Source organism: Hippichthys cyanospilos, chromosome 14 (genome assembly GCF_059441005.1).
Source record: "Hippichthys cyanospilos isolate Australia breed blue-spotted pipefish chromosome 14, RoL_Hcya_1.0, whole genome shotgun sequence".
NCBI lineage: Eukaryota > Metazoa > Chordata > Actinopteri > Syngnathiformes > Syngnathidae > Hippichthys > Hippichthys cyanospilos.
The window spans coordinates 4,186,084-4,206,414 of NC_142382.1; the positions used below are offsets into that span (position 1 = coordinate 4,186,084).

General features: G+C 38.8%; 1 protein-coding gene across 2 annotated transcripts in view; it reads right to left on the minus strand.

Annotated features, from left to right (window-relative positions):
* The window catches only part of fsip1 (fibrous sheath interacting protein 1), a 34,552-nt gene that overhangs the window by 1,900 nt on the left and 12,321 nt on the right, over positions 1 to 20,331 (minus strand). For both annotated transcript variants that reach the window (XM_088433406.1, XM_088433405.1), the window contains exon 8: positions 10,263 to 10,415. In XM_088433406.1, coding sequence (XP_088289532.1) covers positions 10,263 to 10,415 — 153 coding nt within the window. The remainder of the gene's footprint in view (positions 1 to 10,262; positions 10,416 to 20,331) is intronic.

The window sequence follows — 20,331 nt, forward strand, 5'->3', positions numbered from 1 at the left end:
CCTCGAGACACTGCCACGTTTTTGTCTTTTGGCACGCAAGGTGCACTGTGGACTTGACCTTCAAGACTCAAAAGACTCAAAAGTACTACTGTATATTTGCCCATGCGTATAAAAATTCCTAATTTGATTGTTTTCAGCAGGTTTTTTTATGTCCATAAAACAATAATAATAGTAAAAAAAATAAGAACAAATCTTCATGCCTTGCGGCCCTTTAGATAGATGTCTTCCATTATTCATGTTTCAAGTTGACCCACTTGGAACAGGGAACTATGACAATAATTGACTGAGACGTACAAAAAAAAACATTGATCAATTAGACATGTCAGTATTTCCTTTTTTTGTGATTAGGCCAATATAAGTGTCCCACTGACTGAGCATGAAATTCTTTTCAACAGCGCCAGTTGTCTTGGCAATGGGAGGAGGACTAAGTTTAAAAAGCGGTCTACTCTAAAACAGTTGGGTCCAAAATGGACTTTCTGGGCCGAAGGAAGACAAAAGTAAAAACTTTTGACCCAACTTTTAAGGTTATTCGTTTAACCCCAAACAGTCAATGATTAACTCACAAAAAACTCTACGGTTGGGTTGTTTCGTTACTTATTCATTTGGCATGACATTTTGGGGTTCTTCAATTTAACACTCCAAAATGGGTAAGAAAAATAACCCAAAAATGATTGCCTTAAGACCAAACTGCATAAATAAGTCAAACTTTTTTTGCGCAAAAATGCACCAAAATTGATATGTTCTAGCCAAGAATAAAAAAAATAAAATATGATAGAAGACTTGGTCATGAAGACTCAGATATTAGGTCTCACCCACACTTTTTGATAGGGACTGGGTTAACCGGAAAGTCTTGTCTGACCCAACTGTTTGAAAGTGTCTAAAAAATAATTTAGTATAACCTGCATCGTGTGCACAACAACTCATGATTGCATCAGGCCGATAGTTGGTCCAAATCTGGGTTTGGCACAAAATAACCTCAAAACTAGGCGGTTTTGCACATAAACAAAAAAACATTAGCTTAAATTTGGCATTAAAGCAATAGACCAAAAAATTGGGTTGCAGAAAGAACCTAAAAAGGTGAAATAGTTCCTCTATATAACAATTACCATCTAACACCAGTAAAAAATAGTCTATAGTCTAAAAATAGTGAAGTTTTGATCAAAAAAGGAATCAAATATCTGTCAGTTTGAAGAACCTTGGGCTCTTTTTCACTCAACTGTTTTAGGTTCCATGGGCCTACAAAATTGATGAAATAGTTGTAGGTATTTTTGACCAGTATTTCCATAAGTAACTAATGCCAAAGCAAAGATCCCGCAAAGTAGCATCGCAGCCGGTAAAGAAGTTCCAGCAATAAGCCAAGCCAAGCGGGATATTGCTGTACTTCCAATGCTGAATGTTTACAGATGATCTTGATCCCACTCCATTTGGTGCAGTTTATGCAGGGAAATGACCTGGAAAAAGGGTGGCTATATCCTGCTCGAAGCACCACTGTCAAAAGGTCTCCGGCCCCGGGCGTGCCTCAGGGTCACCTTAGTTCAACTTGGGAGGTGCGCGTTACTTGACTCATTCAATCCCAGACGTAGTTTTACTTTTTTTTTTTTTTTTTAAGAGTCCAGACGAAACAGTCTAAAAATGGCTGGTAACAACAAATAAATAGCATTGCAGTCATTACTTCCTCCATTAAAGTAATAACTATAAGTACTCGAGTAAAACACACTAATGTAATCAATTATTTTGGATGCGGAAAAACAAATTGATTACTTTAGTACTCATTACCTAAAGTCATTGAATACTGTAGAGCTTTGGTACCTAAAGTAATGGATTAATTAGGTATTTTAGTACCTGAAGTACTTTGGTATTTTCGTACCTAATGTAATCAATTGATTTGGTACCTGAAGTAATTGCTTACTATATAGACCTAGAGACACACAAACTCTTTTGTTTTTGTTTTCCGGGCTGGCGGGCGCAAACTACCGTATTTTCCGCACTATAAGGCGCAGCGGATTATAAGGCGCACCATCAATTTTAAAATGTTTTCATATAAGGTGCACAGAATAGAAGGTACAGTAGCGGCTGGGGTTGCGTTACGCAACCACTAGATGGGAGTTGAGCTAAAAGGAATGTCAACAAAACAATCAGATAAGTCAGCCATTTTTTTAAAATCAGATTGCAACCATGCGTGTAAAGGGCACACTGGAATATAAGGTGCACAGCTTTTGAGAAATTGAAGGCTTTTAGGTGCGCCTTATAGTGCAAAAAATACGGTATATCCTCTTAAGACTTCACTTGTGTATGATGTTAAGGACATTTGTTTTTGGTGCGTTTATTTTTTTTACAAGTTCAAATTTGACGACTAAGTCATGTGCTCAATAGAGGACATCCTGGATTTCCCATGACGTCTCCTGCTTGAATAGGATGCAATTCACTTGCGATATTGCTGAGAGAAACTGAACAGACAGTGAACATAAATGAATAGGTCAGGTCTCATGAGGTTCAAGTCTGCGTATATAATTCAGCGTACAGTATGGTAGACAAAGAGCCTGTGGTAATACTTGAAGTCCCCAAAGAAAACCCCCTCCAGAACATGTATGTTCTTCCGGAATCCACTGAAGTTATCGCAAAGACAGCAATGTTGAGTCTGAACCAGAAGATTAGAGCAGCAAAAGATAACACAGAGTGGCCTTTATGTCTCGTCGCCCCAATAATGTTTCCTTTGAGCTTTCTCTACCACCTGCTATCCAGAAACAGAACCAGAACCAGCGAGCCCTGTTGTTTTACGTCCAGCAGCTAGACACAAACCACATGACCGGGGACTGTGTATACGTATCTGGCTCTCATGCATCGAGCCGTTTGTCTTTCCACCTCCTCTGATGGTGAGAAACTATTTTGTTTTGTGTTGAGGAGATGGTGACCTTATGGGATGAAGCTATCCAGTGTTGCAAGCAGTTTGGCCCGCGAAGGACCGCTTACTGTTTAGCTCCTGTACACGCATAGAAGGGCGCAGGTGGGTTTTAAACAAATTGTGAGCAGTTCGGCTTTCACGGTCACTGACTCGAGTCGCATAAGTCAACTTAATAGTCCGACGTACCCCTGGGGCCACTTGCACTCAGCGCACAGGGCAATATTCAATCCATGTGCTCCCATCTACACATGTGGAATTTCTTACAACGAAGGCCAACAATGCTTTGTTCATTAGCGAAGTCATGATATCATCCAAGATGGAAGTATGTCAATTGTCGGAGATGATGAGATGAGCGGAAGGTGCTTCATTGTTTTTGCTAAAGTCCAGTTATTATCTCGTGGCTTAGACACCTTGTCCTCACTTCACCTCAGCACTTGAGCAATAATTCACCGCAGGAATGAGTCTTTTATAAAAATAGGCATCCCGCGCAGGAGACGCACATGGTTCTGTTACTAGCTCGACATGTGCTGCGGTCTTCGCTTTCGTTCAAAACAAGAGAATGATAGAATAACTTTCGACCCCCACAATTCACTGGGCTACCCCACCAGGATTTGTGCTGTGTCAGCAAGATAACTATTACGCTAACTTGCTCCAGTGGACGGTGATTTTTGAGGATTCCGTGTACCTTGTTTGAATTTTTTTTCTTTTAAAAATAAACTTTTTGAAATTACTCCTATCCGGTCTTTGCTCTCTGGTTCCTCACACTTGGGTCTTTGTGTCCTAAACGCCAGGGAAAACATTTTGTGACAGAACAGATCTCCCAAAGTGCTGAAGCAGATATGGTACATATCCTCCTGAGACACCTACACATTGATGTCCTTTGTAGTGGACATTTGTTTTCGGTCTTTATTGAGCTTGAACGGAGTCCTGGATTAATTCAAGTACATGGACTCAAAAAAATTCTCAAGGCATTTTTTTACTAGCCCTAGATACCCGTTTATTAGTGCGCCTGATTGGAAAAATATGCGAGCCAAACACAGTAACACGACAAAAATTCTGAAAGAAGGCCAACTTCAAAATAAACCTTACATTAGCAACTTAAATATGGACATGAATGCCTTGGCATGCTTTTATTTTGAAGCTGTTCCCAGTAGCGTCATGATATAATAGCTTGGCTAGCTTTTGTACTGCTACTGTTGCTCTCAACGACCGAAAACGTTTCAAAATCACGTTCAATCGCCAATTCAATTGCTAACAACTAAATGACGCTGAAATTGACATACGACACATGTTGCCGCGTTTATGAGTGGCTCACACTGCATCTAGCATTGATTAGCCACTAGCAAGCACCGCTGGAGTGCTCCATTTAGGCTGGCGTGATAGATGTAAACGATTCTGCATATCTTTATGTTGACGGCCTGACACAGATGTTGTTCCTACTGATCACATTTTAACAAAGTCTGCTGACTCAAATGGACTGTTTTAGCTGGAAAATTTGGCTTGGACAACAAAATGTATGGAGAATTGGAGGAGGGAGAAAGTAGCGTGCTGCTAAACACAATTTAAATTGAAGTTGTAAAATATAACAAAGTTGTTCATTCAAAATTAGGCGGAAATGTGCTATTTAGGCCTCGGTGTTTATAATTGTTTCTCGGAAAGCAGTTTATTTGTTTTATTCCAATAAACAATATTCATTTCAAATTTTCTGTGGGATATACAAATGCCAAAAATACTCGCTGCAGCACTAGTCTATCTTTTGACTCATTGGTGCTATCCTATTTTCCTTTTCAGCGATATCTCATGTGTTTGGGTGGGATGCAATTCTGTTCTGAGACAAAATGGACACAACAGAGGACACAAATGAATGGGCTGGGTCAGCCGGTCCGGTCCAGGAATATCTCAAATATGGAAGCAAAGCATCATGATTCTGGCCGACAAGAGATAATCGACGCAAACAAAGACAGTATGATTGATGATGTTGGACTAATTACGAGCACGACCCTCTTTTGGAACCGGCCCACATTACTGTAAATGGCAGCATTGTTTTTCCTGTTCCAGTTGATCTAGGAGCGCAGCCAAATGAAGTTGCAGGAAAGCTAAGCGTGTAAGGTCGTTCCTTGGAAACTCCTTGGAAATCTCTTTCTGGAATTGTTTGCTTTTTTAAAATGTATTTCTCAAGGAATTTTTCATTAGTGACAACAATGGAAGATACCAAATCATTTTCTTAGAAAGGAAATCAAAGAACATTGCTCGGGTGTGATAGAACAACACCTACAAATCCTAACGCCTTGGTTGATAGGGTACGAAAAGATGCAAGAATGTAACAGTTTTACAATATAACTTTTGTGATCAGTTGCTATGGTCAAGTATTTGTCCTTTGTCATTTTTATGTTCATCAACTTTGTCAGATAGTGTCCTGCATCCACGTTTGTGAGGTTTGTTCCTTGATGTATCAGTTGCCATGCTGTTGCTATGGTTACGGTTGTCTGAGAGTCTTTAAGTTGTAGGTTCTCTGTGCAGGCCATTTCAAGCGTCTCCCTAGTTTCCTTACAGGCAAAGTTTTCAGTCTAGTTTTTCCCAAAATTTTCTTCTTTTTTGTATGTAAAGACTTTTACTATACTATAATTCTGTGTCTGTTCTTCTAGGAATAAATTACGTACCTCACATGAGAGTAACGATTCAATTCGGACTACTGTGGACTATTGGTCCATTGTGACTCGAGTGTGGAATGATATTGACTCACAATTAAGTGAATTGACCTTTTCAAACGAAGGCAGAATCTGAATGTTCCCATTCAAATGCGTCATTGCATCGTGACATCAGGGAGGAAGTACATAATTCATTAACAATCACTCAAAGAAGGCCATCTAAGCAGTGTGGCCATACCTTTGTCATTACTTTACCATGCAAACACTAGGGGAGTTTTCAAATTTGGACCTACACATGTTTTTTTAGCTTAGCGTGAAGTAGCTAGCATGATATGGGCAACACAAACAGATTGAAAGGTTTACCAAAATAAACAACGTCCTAAATGCTGTTGTTGACCAGTGCATGGCGAGGGCTACTGGATATGAGTCATTTTAAATTTAAATTAAAAATGAAACCCTTTGTAGAGATTTATATGGCTACATTAGCGTGCTGGCTAGTGTTGTGTGATTCCAGGCCTGAGTTCCGACGTTTGTGAGTCCCGTGCCTTGCAGATGGCCTCACACCCAAAGTAAAGTGGGATTTTCTCCAGTTCCCAAGTTCACAATGAAGTCAAGGGCTATAGAAATTGGGATAGATTAAAATACTTGGATGGCAGAATATAGTTTCCTCTCGTCAATCAAAAAGCGGACATACCATCACTCTTGGGTCTCAGTCAATTTACATTTCATCACTCACTTATGGTCACAAGCGTTGGCTGGTGACGGGAAGAAGTCGTAACGCTCCACATTTTATGCGACGCGCTGATGCATATTGTGACTGGAACTGAAAATAAATGTAGGTCAAACATTTTTCATATCCACATCAGTCGCAAACCACTGACGATAAAACAACTCATTAAATGTAGACTTTTAGGATATTCATCCAAAGAGGCAGGGCTGCTGAGTTCACTTGTTTTTCATTACAGGGCAGCTTTGCCTTTAAGTTGATGCTGTCATGCAGTTGTGCAGATCCTACAGATGTACATAGAAATACTATACATGACTCATGAAGACTTGTGCGTATCTAACGAGAAAGTTTCAGACTGGAATTGGGTAATTGCTGAGATACTTTAGGGTTGTATTCTCTTAATACAAAGGTGGTTCAAAAACACTAAACTGTAAAGTCTCGTCAGGTTTTGCAAAGATAAATTTAGACATGTTGATGTCGGGAACTTTATAGCTTTCATTTCCAGGATGATCGATGACAGCGTTTAGTTGTGAAGAAGTGGGGTCAAATGTTTTGCCAACTAGGTGACTTTTGCGACCCCTCCTGCCACGAATGGCTACGAAAGTAGTGCTTTTCTTTTATTGTGATGAAAAACTTCTGGGAACTCAGACTCCCTCCAGGGAGGTCCACACTGCAGATGCATCACAGATCAGCAGAAATCTCTAAAGGCCATGTCAAGCCTCAAGTCTTTGACCCAGAAGTCCAAGTCCCTGACCAAGAGTGCACTAAAAATACCTCAAATTTGTTATTCATATTTTATGTATTTTTGTTTGGATTTTAGGATTTTTTTGTTTTCTTTCACATCAAGTGAAGTCTGAGCCTTTACGTTCTAAATCCAAGTCCAGTCTCAAGATCCCGACTATGAGTCCGTCAGGTCCAAGTCCCTGACTACAAGGGCACTAAAATACCTAGAATTATTCATGTTTTCATATTTTATGGAATTTTCTTTGAATATTAGGATTATTATTTCGTTTCACGTCAAGTCCGAGTCTTTACATTCCAAATCCAAGTCAAGTCTCAAGTCCAAGTCGAGTCGAAAACCCTAACCATGAGTGCACTATGAATACCTCCAATTTTTTCATGTTAAATTGAATTTTCTTTAAATGTTCTGATTTTTATAGTATTTTATTATTTCCCCTGTCACAACTGAAACAAACTAGACATTCATAGCTATTTATTACTGACACTGGTCAAGTCGGCGTTTATCCAAGATCTTTTGTTATTACCTGAAGTAGCACTTTTTCCATCAAACTGAGTAATGATATAAAAAGATATCCTTCAAGAAAAATTTGGGATATTCTAAGCAGCCTTGATGGTAGAAAAAATGAGTGCAAGCTTTTTTCAAAGCTTCTCTCTCACACACACCTGATTAAAATGATGAGACGTTTAATGTTCATGAATCTCAAAAACAGAATCATGTCTTGACTTCTTAGTGGACGAGTCAACGCTATGTGCAGGTCTCAAAAAATAGGAAATTAATTCTCTCACGAGTCTGAATAAAAAGTCATTGCTGTCTTGTACAAATCCACCAAGGCTAATTTAACTTGAACCAATTTTTTCCAGAAGTCCCCTTTGAGTGACTCACACGGGCTGTTAGTAATCGTTTGTCCTTTTATCCTTCAATAATGCAGTGCAGTTGAATTGAATGCTCAAGTGATTGTTCCCAACTTGTTTCCCCGCTGTCACATATGATTGATGGGCCAACTTAAACCGTGAGGCCGAGGCACGAGTACCCCAGAGAAAATGGCCACATCACTAAAAAAAACGCTAAATTGTCACAGATATTCGACAGACGAGTGCAGGCTTATGAATGTGCTTACGTGTCGGCCATCTTGGCAGGGGCGATGCATGGATGTATGTGGTGGGCATTTTAACTCCCCTCTAAACTCCAACTAATGAGCACACTTATTGCTTTAAAAATCAAGGTTCAATTGTATTTTGATTTCTCTTCATCTAAACAAAAATTTTGCTTGAGAGCGGAAACAATTAATCAATTAATCAACAACTAATCGAGGTCTACTTTTGGTAATCTAGTAATTGTTCCTCTGAAGCGTTGAACATTCTTCCATTTCTGTAGTCATTCATGTAAGAATCTATATCTTGAATGAAAATGAAACATTTCAAAATGTTTGCTTTTACTTTAAAATATATATATACATATATTTTTGCTAGATATGATCGATACATTGAATCTTTGAGGCTGGTACCTGGCCTTACTTCAAGATATTTGTACTTGTAATGGTTGCCAACTAGAATTTATAAATTAGACAGAAAATTGCCATTAACTGGCAGTACATTGTTTTTTTTTTATCAATTGATAAAGTAACTGACAGATTAATTCGTTCAGTGAAGCCATACTTTGTATCATCCTACTCAAACAGTATTTTTTTTAACTAGATCTATTATATGGTGCTCATCTTACTACTTTAATAAGACAATGTGAGAATTTTCCCAGAATAGTTATGTAATATAGTTGTTAAAGGCATAGTTGTTAAACTACATAATCAGAGTGTTTCTGAGAATTTTGGACTTTGGTAGAATTTCCCACCCAAAGGGAAAAAAAACAAAAACTTGCAGGATACTTTGATACTTTTCACACATTACAAGATAGTAAGTTTGATTCATAGCTGTATTACCAAATCAACTTTATAGCTGTCATGGATTTGGGTGGAATATCAGCCCTCCCCCTGACTCCAAAAATAAACAAGCATTGATGCACTAAACCAGACAGTCGGTGCTTTAATCCAACTTTTAGTGGTGCTGTATACAATACAGTGACACCAAGTTTAAATGGAAAACATCTAAAAGACAGAAGCGGTGAAGAGACTTCTGGGTAAAAACAAAAGAGCTTAATGAAGCCAGGGTTAGGTTTTTGTTGCATGTCAAGGCGCCTTTTTTGAAGCCCAGCTGTGACTGCCACGTCAGTCTTTTAAATACCGCCTCACATCTTTTATGTTCATATTAGTCATTCGTGTATCATGCCAGCATTGATCAGCATCAAAACATGTGTCGGATTGCGCAATATTATTGTTTTTGGGAGGTGTTGCAGGCTCCACAAAGATGCTTTATGGAGGTCAAATGTTACAATATTTCATCAGAAGATGAAAAAAACGGGTGATCCATTGCTTAACTCATTTATTACCATCGACGGCTATAAATGGGTTTTAGCAGCTACATCCTCCCGAGACCCAGTGTCCACTGTGCTGGACATTTGTTTTCGGTCTGTAAATTTTGACTCAATCAAGCTACCGTAGCCTGTCGAGTCCCCGTGTCCTCGATAGAGGACTTCCTGCTCTTTCGAACGACATCTTATGTGTCTGCCTTACCGAGAAAAAAAATTACACAACAGTGGACCCAAATGAATAAAGTATTTCGTGAAAAGTCTATTTCAAAACCGCTGGAAGTGAATGAGTTAATATTCCTGGAACATTTTGTGTTGCCTCACCTTAGCATTCTTGTTGTGCTGTCTGTAACGACAATGTTTGGACATTCCTTGGTAATTGTAACTTAGTGAAAGGCGCGACAAGCTGAATGAGGTCCAAACGGTTTCCAGGGAACACAGAAAAGCGCGAACATTATGTCTCAACTAAGAACGGCCAGAAAGCGATGAAAATACAGTGGACAAAAGGAGAGCGATAGATCATCCTTGTCTTTTGGGTTCTTGCCCTGACCAACGCAAACTTCACGAATGAAACAGATTAACGACCCAGGTTGGTGAAAAACGCTCAAATTGGAACAAGAAAGCAGTGGGCTTGTAGTGACACAAAACGCCGCACTGTTTATTGTCATCCTCACTGAATATGAACTTTGTGCCTGTTATAATTTGTCATGTATGTGCATGAGATAAACAAAGAAGGGTGTTCTAATGAGAAACACAAGAGGTGTGTTGATGAAGTGCATTTTTGTGACGTGAGTGTGTGAGAAAACATGGCTGCTGCCAACTCACTGTCATCTCCTGGTCCTGGCCCAGAAGGTCCAGCTGCCGTTGGATCTCCAGGAGCTGCTTCTCCTGCGTCCTCCTCTCCTTGACGTCCTGCAGGACCTTCTCTCCTGGCCGAGGCTCGCCGCCACGCCTCAGGCCAACGTCCGAGGCACCTTCCTGATAAACGACAGACGGGGGGGGATTTTTTGGTCACGCGGAGCCAACCGCGGACGTATTTGGGCACCGTCCTAGAATCACACTCCCAGCTGATGGCTCCCACATTTGGGAGCCCGTCCACGGAGCAGTTCATCATCATTAATTTGAGTTGAAAGATTGAAATTGCTTCAAGACTTACAAGATGCTCACGGCTGTGGCTCACCGCTGCTTAGCATAGAATCACATCAGGTACTCAACCTCACATAAACCGCACATGTGCTTTTGCTTGACTTAAGTGCAAGGCATATTGTGGAAATGGCTAATAAGGCACTTGGACTCTGGGGACTTTCTGCAAGTAGTCGATAGAAAAAAGGGTTGCAAGTACAGTAATAACTTACCATACATTTTGGACTATAAGCCCCACCGGTATATAAGCCACAGGTGGTAACGTTAGATACTTACTTACCCAGAAAGATGGTATATGAAACTTTAAAACAAGATTTTATTCAACTTATACAGTACTGTTTTTATTATTTTAATACAATATTTTCTAACTCTTTTAGAGCACAGCCATTGATTGGTAAAAGAAAAATTGCAGATAAGCCACCCTGGTAGGAGTCAGAGGGCTCAAATTGTGAGAAAAAAGTTGCGGGCCAATAGTCCAAAATGTATGGTATTAAATGTATTGTGACAAATACATAAACAATAGAAGCAGTTCTGGGGAATATGAGGCACTTCAGGGGGTATTTTTGTGCTTCCAAGCATTTGGCAGTTTAAACATTTCTCACAAATTTGGACGATTTAACCAATATCAGGTGACACAGGTGGTGATGATTACAATGACGGATTAAAATGACGAATGAAACCTACTGTTCCGTGGGTGTTAAGTGTTTAAAATGTTTTTGTCGACAAAATGTCTGCTCGGTACCAATGAACTAGCCACCTCTGGCAATTAGCTTAGCCATTGCTAAGCATAGTTGATCCTTTGTTTACATTGCTTATAAAAAATGACAAAAAGTAAACGGAGGTTCCGTTAGATGGCTAACTTGTAGCCCTTGCTTAACATACAGTAGCTACTCCGCTTTTGTTTACGTTGCTTCTGCTATGTATACCAGACCAAAAAAAAAAAAAAAACACGGCGATCTCGCAGGTCAGCTAACCCATAGCCATAGCTGGGCATTGCTGCTCCGTTTTTATATTGCGCCCACTGCCTAAGAGACCCAACATAAAGCGACAGTGGTTTTGCTAGTCAGCTTAACTTGTAGCCATTGCTAGGCGTAGCTAGTCCACTTTCGTTTAAGTTGCCTCTGCTGTTTACGGTGCCTGCTCGTTTTCTAACTCGTCCGGAATGTTGAAAATGCGGTGAAAAGTCGAAAGAACTTGTTAATTTGTGCTGGAATCCAGTGTTGATTTTCGATTTTCCGGCACACAAGCCAGAAATTAAACAGACAATGTTATGCAACGTTTGAAAAATGCTTTGCACTAGTTAGGGTGTACTTGCTGAAAAAAACATTTCACAAGGGGTACATCAATGAAATTGTGGACTACAAGTACAACTTTAAAGTGTGAAACTAAAGAATTCTGAACCCTAACTTAACTCTCATCTCCTCCTACTGTGTACGTTGGTGGAACTAATGATAGCTTCTATCTATGGCTCATTTTAAAGTGGTCTTTACTGGAGCTTTCTTGTTCATCAAGACTATAAAATTCAGCAGCAAAATTCAGACCCGTCATGAAAATATACCCTTCCAACCAGGAAAAAGAAATCTAAATTAAAGTCTGTTTTTACCACCATTCACACACCACTAAATGCTTGTTTCTCAAAAAAAACAAAAAACTTTGGTAGTTTATTTGCTTTGGAAATGACAGTGGACCCACTAGAACTCATGAACTTTGGCTGCAACGCTTTGCACCAAAAAGGTTCTGGCATGTGTGCCACTTAGTATTATGAAGGATTATTTGTATATCAATACATACAGTATACTGTTACATTATAATTTGGTTCAACCTCTCATGTATTATATTTCCTCAAATAGTGGCCCAGTGCTCTTACAGAAGACGTGCCTCCATTAGTCGCTGGTTGCGTAGTTCCCTTAAAAAAATAAATACCTTTCCCTAAAGACACCGGCAGTGTAGACACACTTCCATTTGAAAACTGGGGGGAAAAAAGCCAAGCACACATCTTCTATAGAGATTTGCAGGCACCTTACTGTAAGATGAGCCAACTTTGAGTGAAATGCTAACACCCTAAAATAGTGTATTGTAAGTAAGAATACGGACACTATAAAATGCACATCTGAAACTCGACTTATGTGGCTGACAGAACGATCTTCCTCGAATGGTGTCGAATTAAAACAAACTACCGTATTTTCCGCACTATAAGGCGCACCTAAAAGCCTTAATTTTTTAAAAAGCTGATGGTGCGCCTTATAAACAGGTGCACCTTATATATGGATCAATATTGAGATTGGGATTCGTAGATGGGGAATGAACTGATAAAGTAAGCTTTACCTGTTTCTTGTGTGTGTTTACAGTTGAACAAGGTTGCTCATATTGACATTGACAATGCTATTGAGAGTTTAGAGTTATTATTTGAGTTATTACTGTGAGTATTACAATATTGTGATTGAAATAAAATATCATTAATTGAGGGTGCGCCTTATAATCTGGTGCGCCTTATATGTGGAAAAAAGTTTTAAAATATGTTAATAATTGAGGGTGCGCCTTATAATCTGGTGCGCCTTATATTGCGGAAAATACGGTAATCTTCAAGTTACCGTTTATAGGACGCGCATACACTTTTAGCCTTCTTTTTTGGGGAAAAAAAGTCTTATATTTGGTCATTTGTATGGTGTTTACTAAACAGTGACACCACTAAACATTGTTTAGTGATATATTAGCGGTGAACTGTATTGGCTGCCCATCATTGGTTATTAGGTTATCATAGGTCACTGACCCCAAATTTCCAATTCCCCCCACCTTAGATTAGCTTGGCTTCTGGAAAAGTAGATCTTGTTCTTATTTTGTGTACAAAATCAGTTCCTCAGAAAGGAAAAAAACAAAGGAAAAGAAAACGCACATTCATATTGTATTAGGGGCTGATGCGAAGACTCCACAAAAAGAACAAATGAGTGTGACACACACGGATGCCGTCATGCAGAACCGAAGGGTCACAGCGATGGTTTGTACGAACACTCTCCAGATTGTGACCTAATTGAACACTTGTGTAACTTTTTGGAAAAAGAAAATTAGGACAGACCTCTGCACTACCCCGTCAAAACACCAAAATGATGGAATATCTCTCGAAAGAATGTCTTTCATCCCCGCAGTCACGTGCCATGGACTTGTCAGGATGCGCTGTGGCTGTTCTGCCAGAACATGGTGGTCCACAACTTACTGACACGTGTTTTCCTTACATTTGTCACTCGTTTGTACATTGACACAGGGATTTATTTTAATCTTTCTGGTCTTTAGCCTCTTTGCTGTTTTGCTTTGCAAGAAATAATAAACGCATGTTTACATTCTTTATCAAGGCACTGGCACAGCTAAACAGTCTGTGCAGTTGTTCCAGCGAAATGTAGTAATGAGTCATCTGCTGGAGCTAATATCGATTTTGACCTTAACAAACTCCAGAGGTAGTTAGCGTACGTCACAGCATTTGTTCTTCTTTAGAAGCTTCTTCGCATGTTTCTCTGGTATTCCCATCACCAACATTATCTGGGTCACAAGAATTTTGGGAGTTTTGAAAAACACGTCAAACACTATTAGGTTTTTCGATAAAAGTGTGTCAAACTATTGAAGAAACATCAGACGAACGATTTGGGGTTTGGGGCTGCTGAGCCCCAGAAGTTGATTTAAATTGCGTTATTGGAAGAAGCAAATTTTTTAGGCTCCAAATTGTCCTCAACTGCAAAATTGATGTCAGTAAAAACAGAACAGGATCAATCATACTCGATGTGACACCTCCAGAGAATATGTACGCACGTTACCACAAAGCTCATTTTACACCCTCACAATATGTGGGAACAAAACTGCCGGCCAACCATTATGAAGCGAGAGCGAAAAAAAAAAACACCGTCAGTGTGCTACTTGAATTCTTTTCAGAAGATTAAGCAAGCATATTTCACGCTCATGACCAATTTTAACAAAGCAACATGTTCCACACAAGAGTTGTCGCCGTGACAACAATGTGACAATAAAAACAGATGTGGCGGCTAAATGATGACCAGTTAGCATTGTCCAAGACCATTTTTTTTCTAAGAAGGATTTTTCCAAGGTCAACGCAATGGCATGCAGGTGGAAATTAAAAAACAAGTGAACAGAATTCTATTTTCAAAACAGTTAAACATGATCGTGATATATATACATATATATTTGGGGTGCTTGCCAGCTCATTAGAGAAATAAAAATTGGCGCACTTTACAAAGTAATATCAGGTCATTTCCAACTCAAAAACAATTCTGTAGTCCAGTTACGATGAGCTAAACTAAACCTACAAAAATAAGTGATACATTTTGGGGAATTGTTTCTATGAAAATACCTCAGAAAAAGACCTGTAAAGATGAGATTATCGGTTAAAACATTATGATTCGTTAAAACACATATAATCGTTTTACAGCACTAATATATGCATACATATAGTCTTGTGATAAACACTTTTTTTTTTGCAAAATCCTAGCAAAACAAACACACAAAGCACGAACACAAGTACTCAGCAGTTTTTGAATGCGCCATTTCCATTTGACCTATATTTATAGCGCGTCAATCAATAGCTCTATTTCAGAGTGACACAGGGCCCTAAAGTGGGCCCCTTCCGTCGTACGCGCTCGCCAAAAACAACGAATGGAGAATACGCTAGGGGCCACCCACTATTTAGGTCAGGTGTTTAGGGAATTTGGTGTTTAAGAGTGTTTCAGTATGGGGAAGAGAGCATAATGACCTCGCTTACGCATATGAAATAATCATAAAGGGCATTGCATATCAGCTTGCGAAGATCACATGACCAAACTCAAAAACAGGTGAGCTGGTCATTGCCTGAGCAACAAGTAGAGAAAAAAAAAGAGGTGGATTTTTCAGGTTAATTCATATTCCACTAAGACAAAACTCATTAAATCCCATAGGTATATTTTTAAGTTTTGTTGTTAATGTTTTCAAGTGTTAGGCTAAAGCCGTCCTTCTCAGATAGTGGGGCGCCCCCTGCAGGGGCACAAAGTGATGCGAAGAGAGACACTGATGAAGGGAAAAGGCTATGACATGTGAAGAGTAATTGCAATAATACTGTATAAGGCCTGTCGTCACTTTTTTTTCTTAAATTTCAGGCACGTTGAAGCACTTGGTTGTTTTTTTCAGTTTTAGACTAATCTGTAACCTGTATCAACTCTGTATACAGGTTTATATAGGTAAGCTTACATGTTTACATGTTTACATGCAATTTATGTAAATAAGATCTTATTTATAGTCGGTGTTCTTAGTGGAGTGCTTTGTAAAATAAAATTGAGAAGCTGTGGGCTAAAAGAGGGTCTAAAATGGCTGATTCTAAATGACTTAATCAGAAATGTGAAGATTATTAGGGATAATTTCTATTTCTATTTAGAAATGACTCCTAAAACACAAATACAGAAAACACATTTCAAAATTGTATATGTGCAATTTTACCTTCTGCCTTTACCCCTTGGTGTAAATTTCTACTCGATTTGGGCCATTGAGCTAGAAACATCTAACAATAATCATTAAAGAAAAACACCAGGCGGCTAAAAAAAATTGTAGAGATTGTTTATACAAATGGCCTCTCAGCGGCACAACCATGAAACAGAATCTACTTTGCTGCGCTTGCTAGACATCTTATAATGAACCACAAATGATTTGTGTTGTTTATGAGATTTATCACATTGCCCTTGGAAGAGAAATTGGAAATTTATAAAAACATATTCGACAGTGAAAGATTTGGCTACGGTAGTTTTCCTGGATGAAATCCTTTACCGTGGTTTCGTATGTACGCATAACGGTTCAATTGGCCATCCACGGTTATATGTTGTAACCCATAAATACGGTACGTTCGCAAGATTTAAATAGTTCCAACGTAATGACTTGGGGTCATTGTATTGAGACAACTAATTGAAAATAGTCTCTTGAGTGGAGCATGTTGCCTTTGGCGAAGCGTAACAAGTTTGAGTTCCAGCTTGGCTGAGTCACTCAACCATGGCTGGTGTTGTTCCCAACAGCCTGCTCGATCTATGCGCCTGGACTTTTTTCGGGTTGCCTGCAGATGGTGAATTCAAGACTGTGCATGTGCCACGTGGACTCGGGCCACCGGCCAAGGCTTGTCCGCATATGCTTTGGCTTGCCGCAAACACACCCTGTGAGAGCTGTTCGGAAGCGATGGCTGGCTGAGACGCTTGACTCTGCTTTTTTTTTTTTTTTTTCGTTTCTCAGACATATTTGCAGGCTGGACCTTTAACTGCCAAGTTCTGAGGTTCTGGGATGCAGCTGTGTGCTATACAATGTGAATTTGCAAAAAAAAAAGGCTCAATCAGGAATTAAATCTCAAGGTTGTATAATGGGGAAATAAAACAAGGTCGAACATCAATCTCCCAATGATTTAAACCTCATTGATCCAAAACACCTTTCTAATTTGCCACTAATATCTTCATATCACGACTCCCCCGTAGATGATTGCTGATAGTCCAACATTCCTAAAGTGTTAGGAGTTCTTCGTTTGTGGGTCATCTGGACTTTTTTTTTTTCCTTTTCAGAAGTGAGGGTGGTCCAGAGTAATCTCTTCGGAGAAGATTAAAACCTTGTGATGCATCCTACATCCACAAACGTGATACTGCACTAACATCGCATTGTTCTCGGTGTTTGCTAAACCAGCGGTTACAAAATGGGGGTACGTAAAGGTTCATTTTTAACAGGGTGAGTTCATATCACAAATCTAATACTCTTTAAATGTCGTGACGCAAAAAGAGCGCTTTCTTTTCAAATTAAGAGCAAATCAACTGGAACATGGAGCAACTTATTGCTGAATTGTGATTCCCTTACAAAATGTGTTATCACTTTGCAGACAAGAACATACAGAGCAAATGTGAGTTTCAGTAAAAAGGGGTTCAGTTACAGGATAATTATGAGAAAGAATTGAAAAGGTGTGAATCATTTGCTACGTTCAAAGGGTATTTCAAAATACAATGCTACAAAGGTTTTAACTGTTGTAAACCAAATCTTCATGCTTCATTCATTCATTTCCACCAATGGTAGATATTTTTTAATTTATTTGGGCTTTATCAGCTGCCACAGAACTCTGCATTAAGCCTTTTTTTCCATCCTGGAACAATTTAAGGGACAGGTCCTGAATTCTTTGTATGGGCTGACCAATCGGGTACAGTCAGGGTTTCATAAAATAAACTAATTGTATTTTATTATCTAACTTTCAAAGTGATTGTAAAGTTAAAAAAGTGGCAGGTAATATTAGATCTCGAGGGTGGTCACAAGGGTGACCACAGAGTGACAAGGGCTTGTCTTGACCACCCCTGGCCATTAGGGGGGGCACTTGGCTGGAGGGAAAAAAATACTCCACATGAGATCTAGTGTGGTATGAACCTTTAGTTCGTTTTATTTTGGACTTTTCAGACAAACAAAATGGTGATCCCTCAAGGCCCCTATTCTTGTTGGATTGAAAAAATGTTGCTGCGTGGCTAAATTCCTTTACAGAATTTCATCCAGTAATTGAAGGATTTATGTCTGCAGTGGATGAAGATGATTGCACATGAAGGAGTTTGTTGGTTCTCCACCAAGACAATATTCACTCATAATTCTGCAAGAATCGGTCTGGTTGTGGAGAGTCCAGCAGTGAAATATACGACATCCTATTAATAGTATTATAGTGCGGTATGTTACATAAAACAACAGACTAGCTTTACATGATATTAAAAAAAAAAAAAAACATGAAACTTTTGAAGTTGAAACTGAAAATGAGTACCTGCAGTTTTATCACAATTTCTGTCACAATTAATCTGCTAAAGTTATGCAGAACTTTGAAGTTGTCATGAATATTATCAAGCAACCCCTCCCCAAGAGTTTTAATGTTATTTAATACTGTAACAGTAATACGACAATTTTCTTTTTGAATTAAGAGCAAATCAATTGAAACAACCAAATGTTGTTATAGTGACTCATGCAAAAACTTTTTTTTTTTTACCCTGTTGCAGTGTTTTATCTAATCGTTTGATCCTTACATAAAAAGCATTTCACATCAAAAAGAAAGCATTGAAAATAGACACTAGGGAGCTGAAATTTCACCCAGCTGGTGATAACATGACACAGTTCAACATCGCACAACCACTTAGCTATCTCACTATCAAGACTGTACCATCCATTGGCTAAAACACTGCGAGAATGTGTAAGAAAATGAGTTGGCAGCACTAAATATATATATATATATATATATATATATATATATATATATATATATATATATATATATATTTGGTTTAGCTTGGATTGTTGGATTGTTAGTGACAGAGTCTTCATTAAGAAGCAAAAGCAAATAATCTGGAAAGCATTTCTTTTTAAGGGTGATGTTTTAAAGAGTGGAAATTATATGAAAGTGTTTCGGGATTACAGTTTGGGTGTTTTGAACTATTAATAAAGGCAACAAGACAAAAAATAAATAAAAAATCAGGGGTGGCTTTAATTACTTGTGCCTTTTTGTTATTCACGGCAGGGATTAGTCCCCATACCCAGCGATTAGCAGTTGTTTACTGCAAAACAAAGAAGTGTGTGTGGCTCTCATTACGAGGAAGCCTTTCAAGTGACCCGTGTTGAAAAAAACGTGACCCTCGATCTAAACATTGTTTCAAAGCCTATGCCCAATTTCATCAATATCACTTAGTTAACATAAGGTCATCGCAATGGTTTCCAACCGATGGAAAAAATTGGAACAGATCTCCAGGACAGAAAATATTGAATATCGAGCGCATCTGGAGAAAATCTATGTCAAAGCGTCTTTTGCACTTCCAGTGCACTTCCACTGACACGTGCTGTGAACAATATGGCCCACATTTTAGTTGCAAAGTAGTTTGGCCCTTATCACACAGCGACAAAATGTGGGCCAGTGAACAATTGGGTGCAGGCTTCCTCTCACTTTGATGAAAGTGGCATTATAAAACTAGAAAATATTATTTAAATTAGACAATAGCAAAAGTGAAGATTGCTAGAGGAACTTATTAACAAGTTGCACCTTTTAACTAAGCTAATAGCTAACTTTACAAACTGCTCTTTGTATTGGCGACAGCAAATGATTTTCCTCATCTCCAAAGGCAGGTGTCACCAATAAATTTGCAGTTTTTTTTTAAATTTTGTTTTAAGTCGAATATTTTTTTCCAGCTAAATACCGTAATTCCCAAAATATGCACTTTTCCAAAACCGAACGCCAAAAGTATGGCTGTGTCGTATAAACGATCATTTAAAAGATTTCTTTTTTCGACGCCATTCGAGGAAGATCGATCGGTCAGGCGCATTAGCTGAGTTTTGACGCACAGATGCGCATTTTTATATTGGCCAAATACTTATAATAATTACCGTAACGGGACGAGCAAGAGGGCGGGCGTCAGTTGGCGGTTAGCAGCCCTTTGCAGCTAACAGCAGCTCGTGTTAGCTGCGGTTGTTAAGGCATTATTTTCAATAAAAGAAGCTGCAAAATAAACTGCAAAAATTTGCCGCTTTTGCCCATAACATGCATGAAAAAAAAAAAACGCTGATAATCCATGCGCTAGTTTTGCTCTTCAGTCACTGCAGTTACAGTATTTTTCAGTAATATAATAAAAATGAGAGCATTTACAATCTTTTTTTTTTTTTTTTTTCCAAAACAGAACGTCTTGGCAATGGTATTATTTAATGACATGATGAGACAAAATTAGCTGACCACGTTATGTTGGCCGAAAGC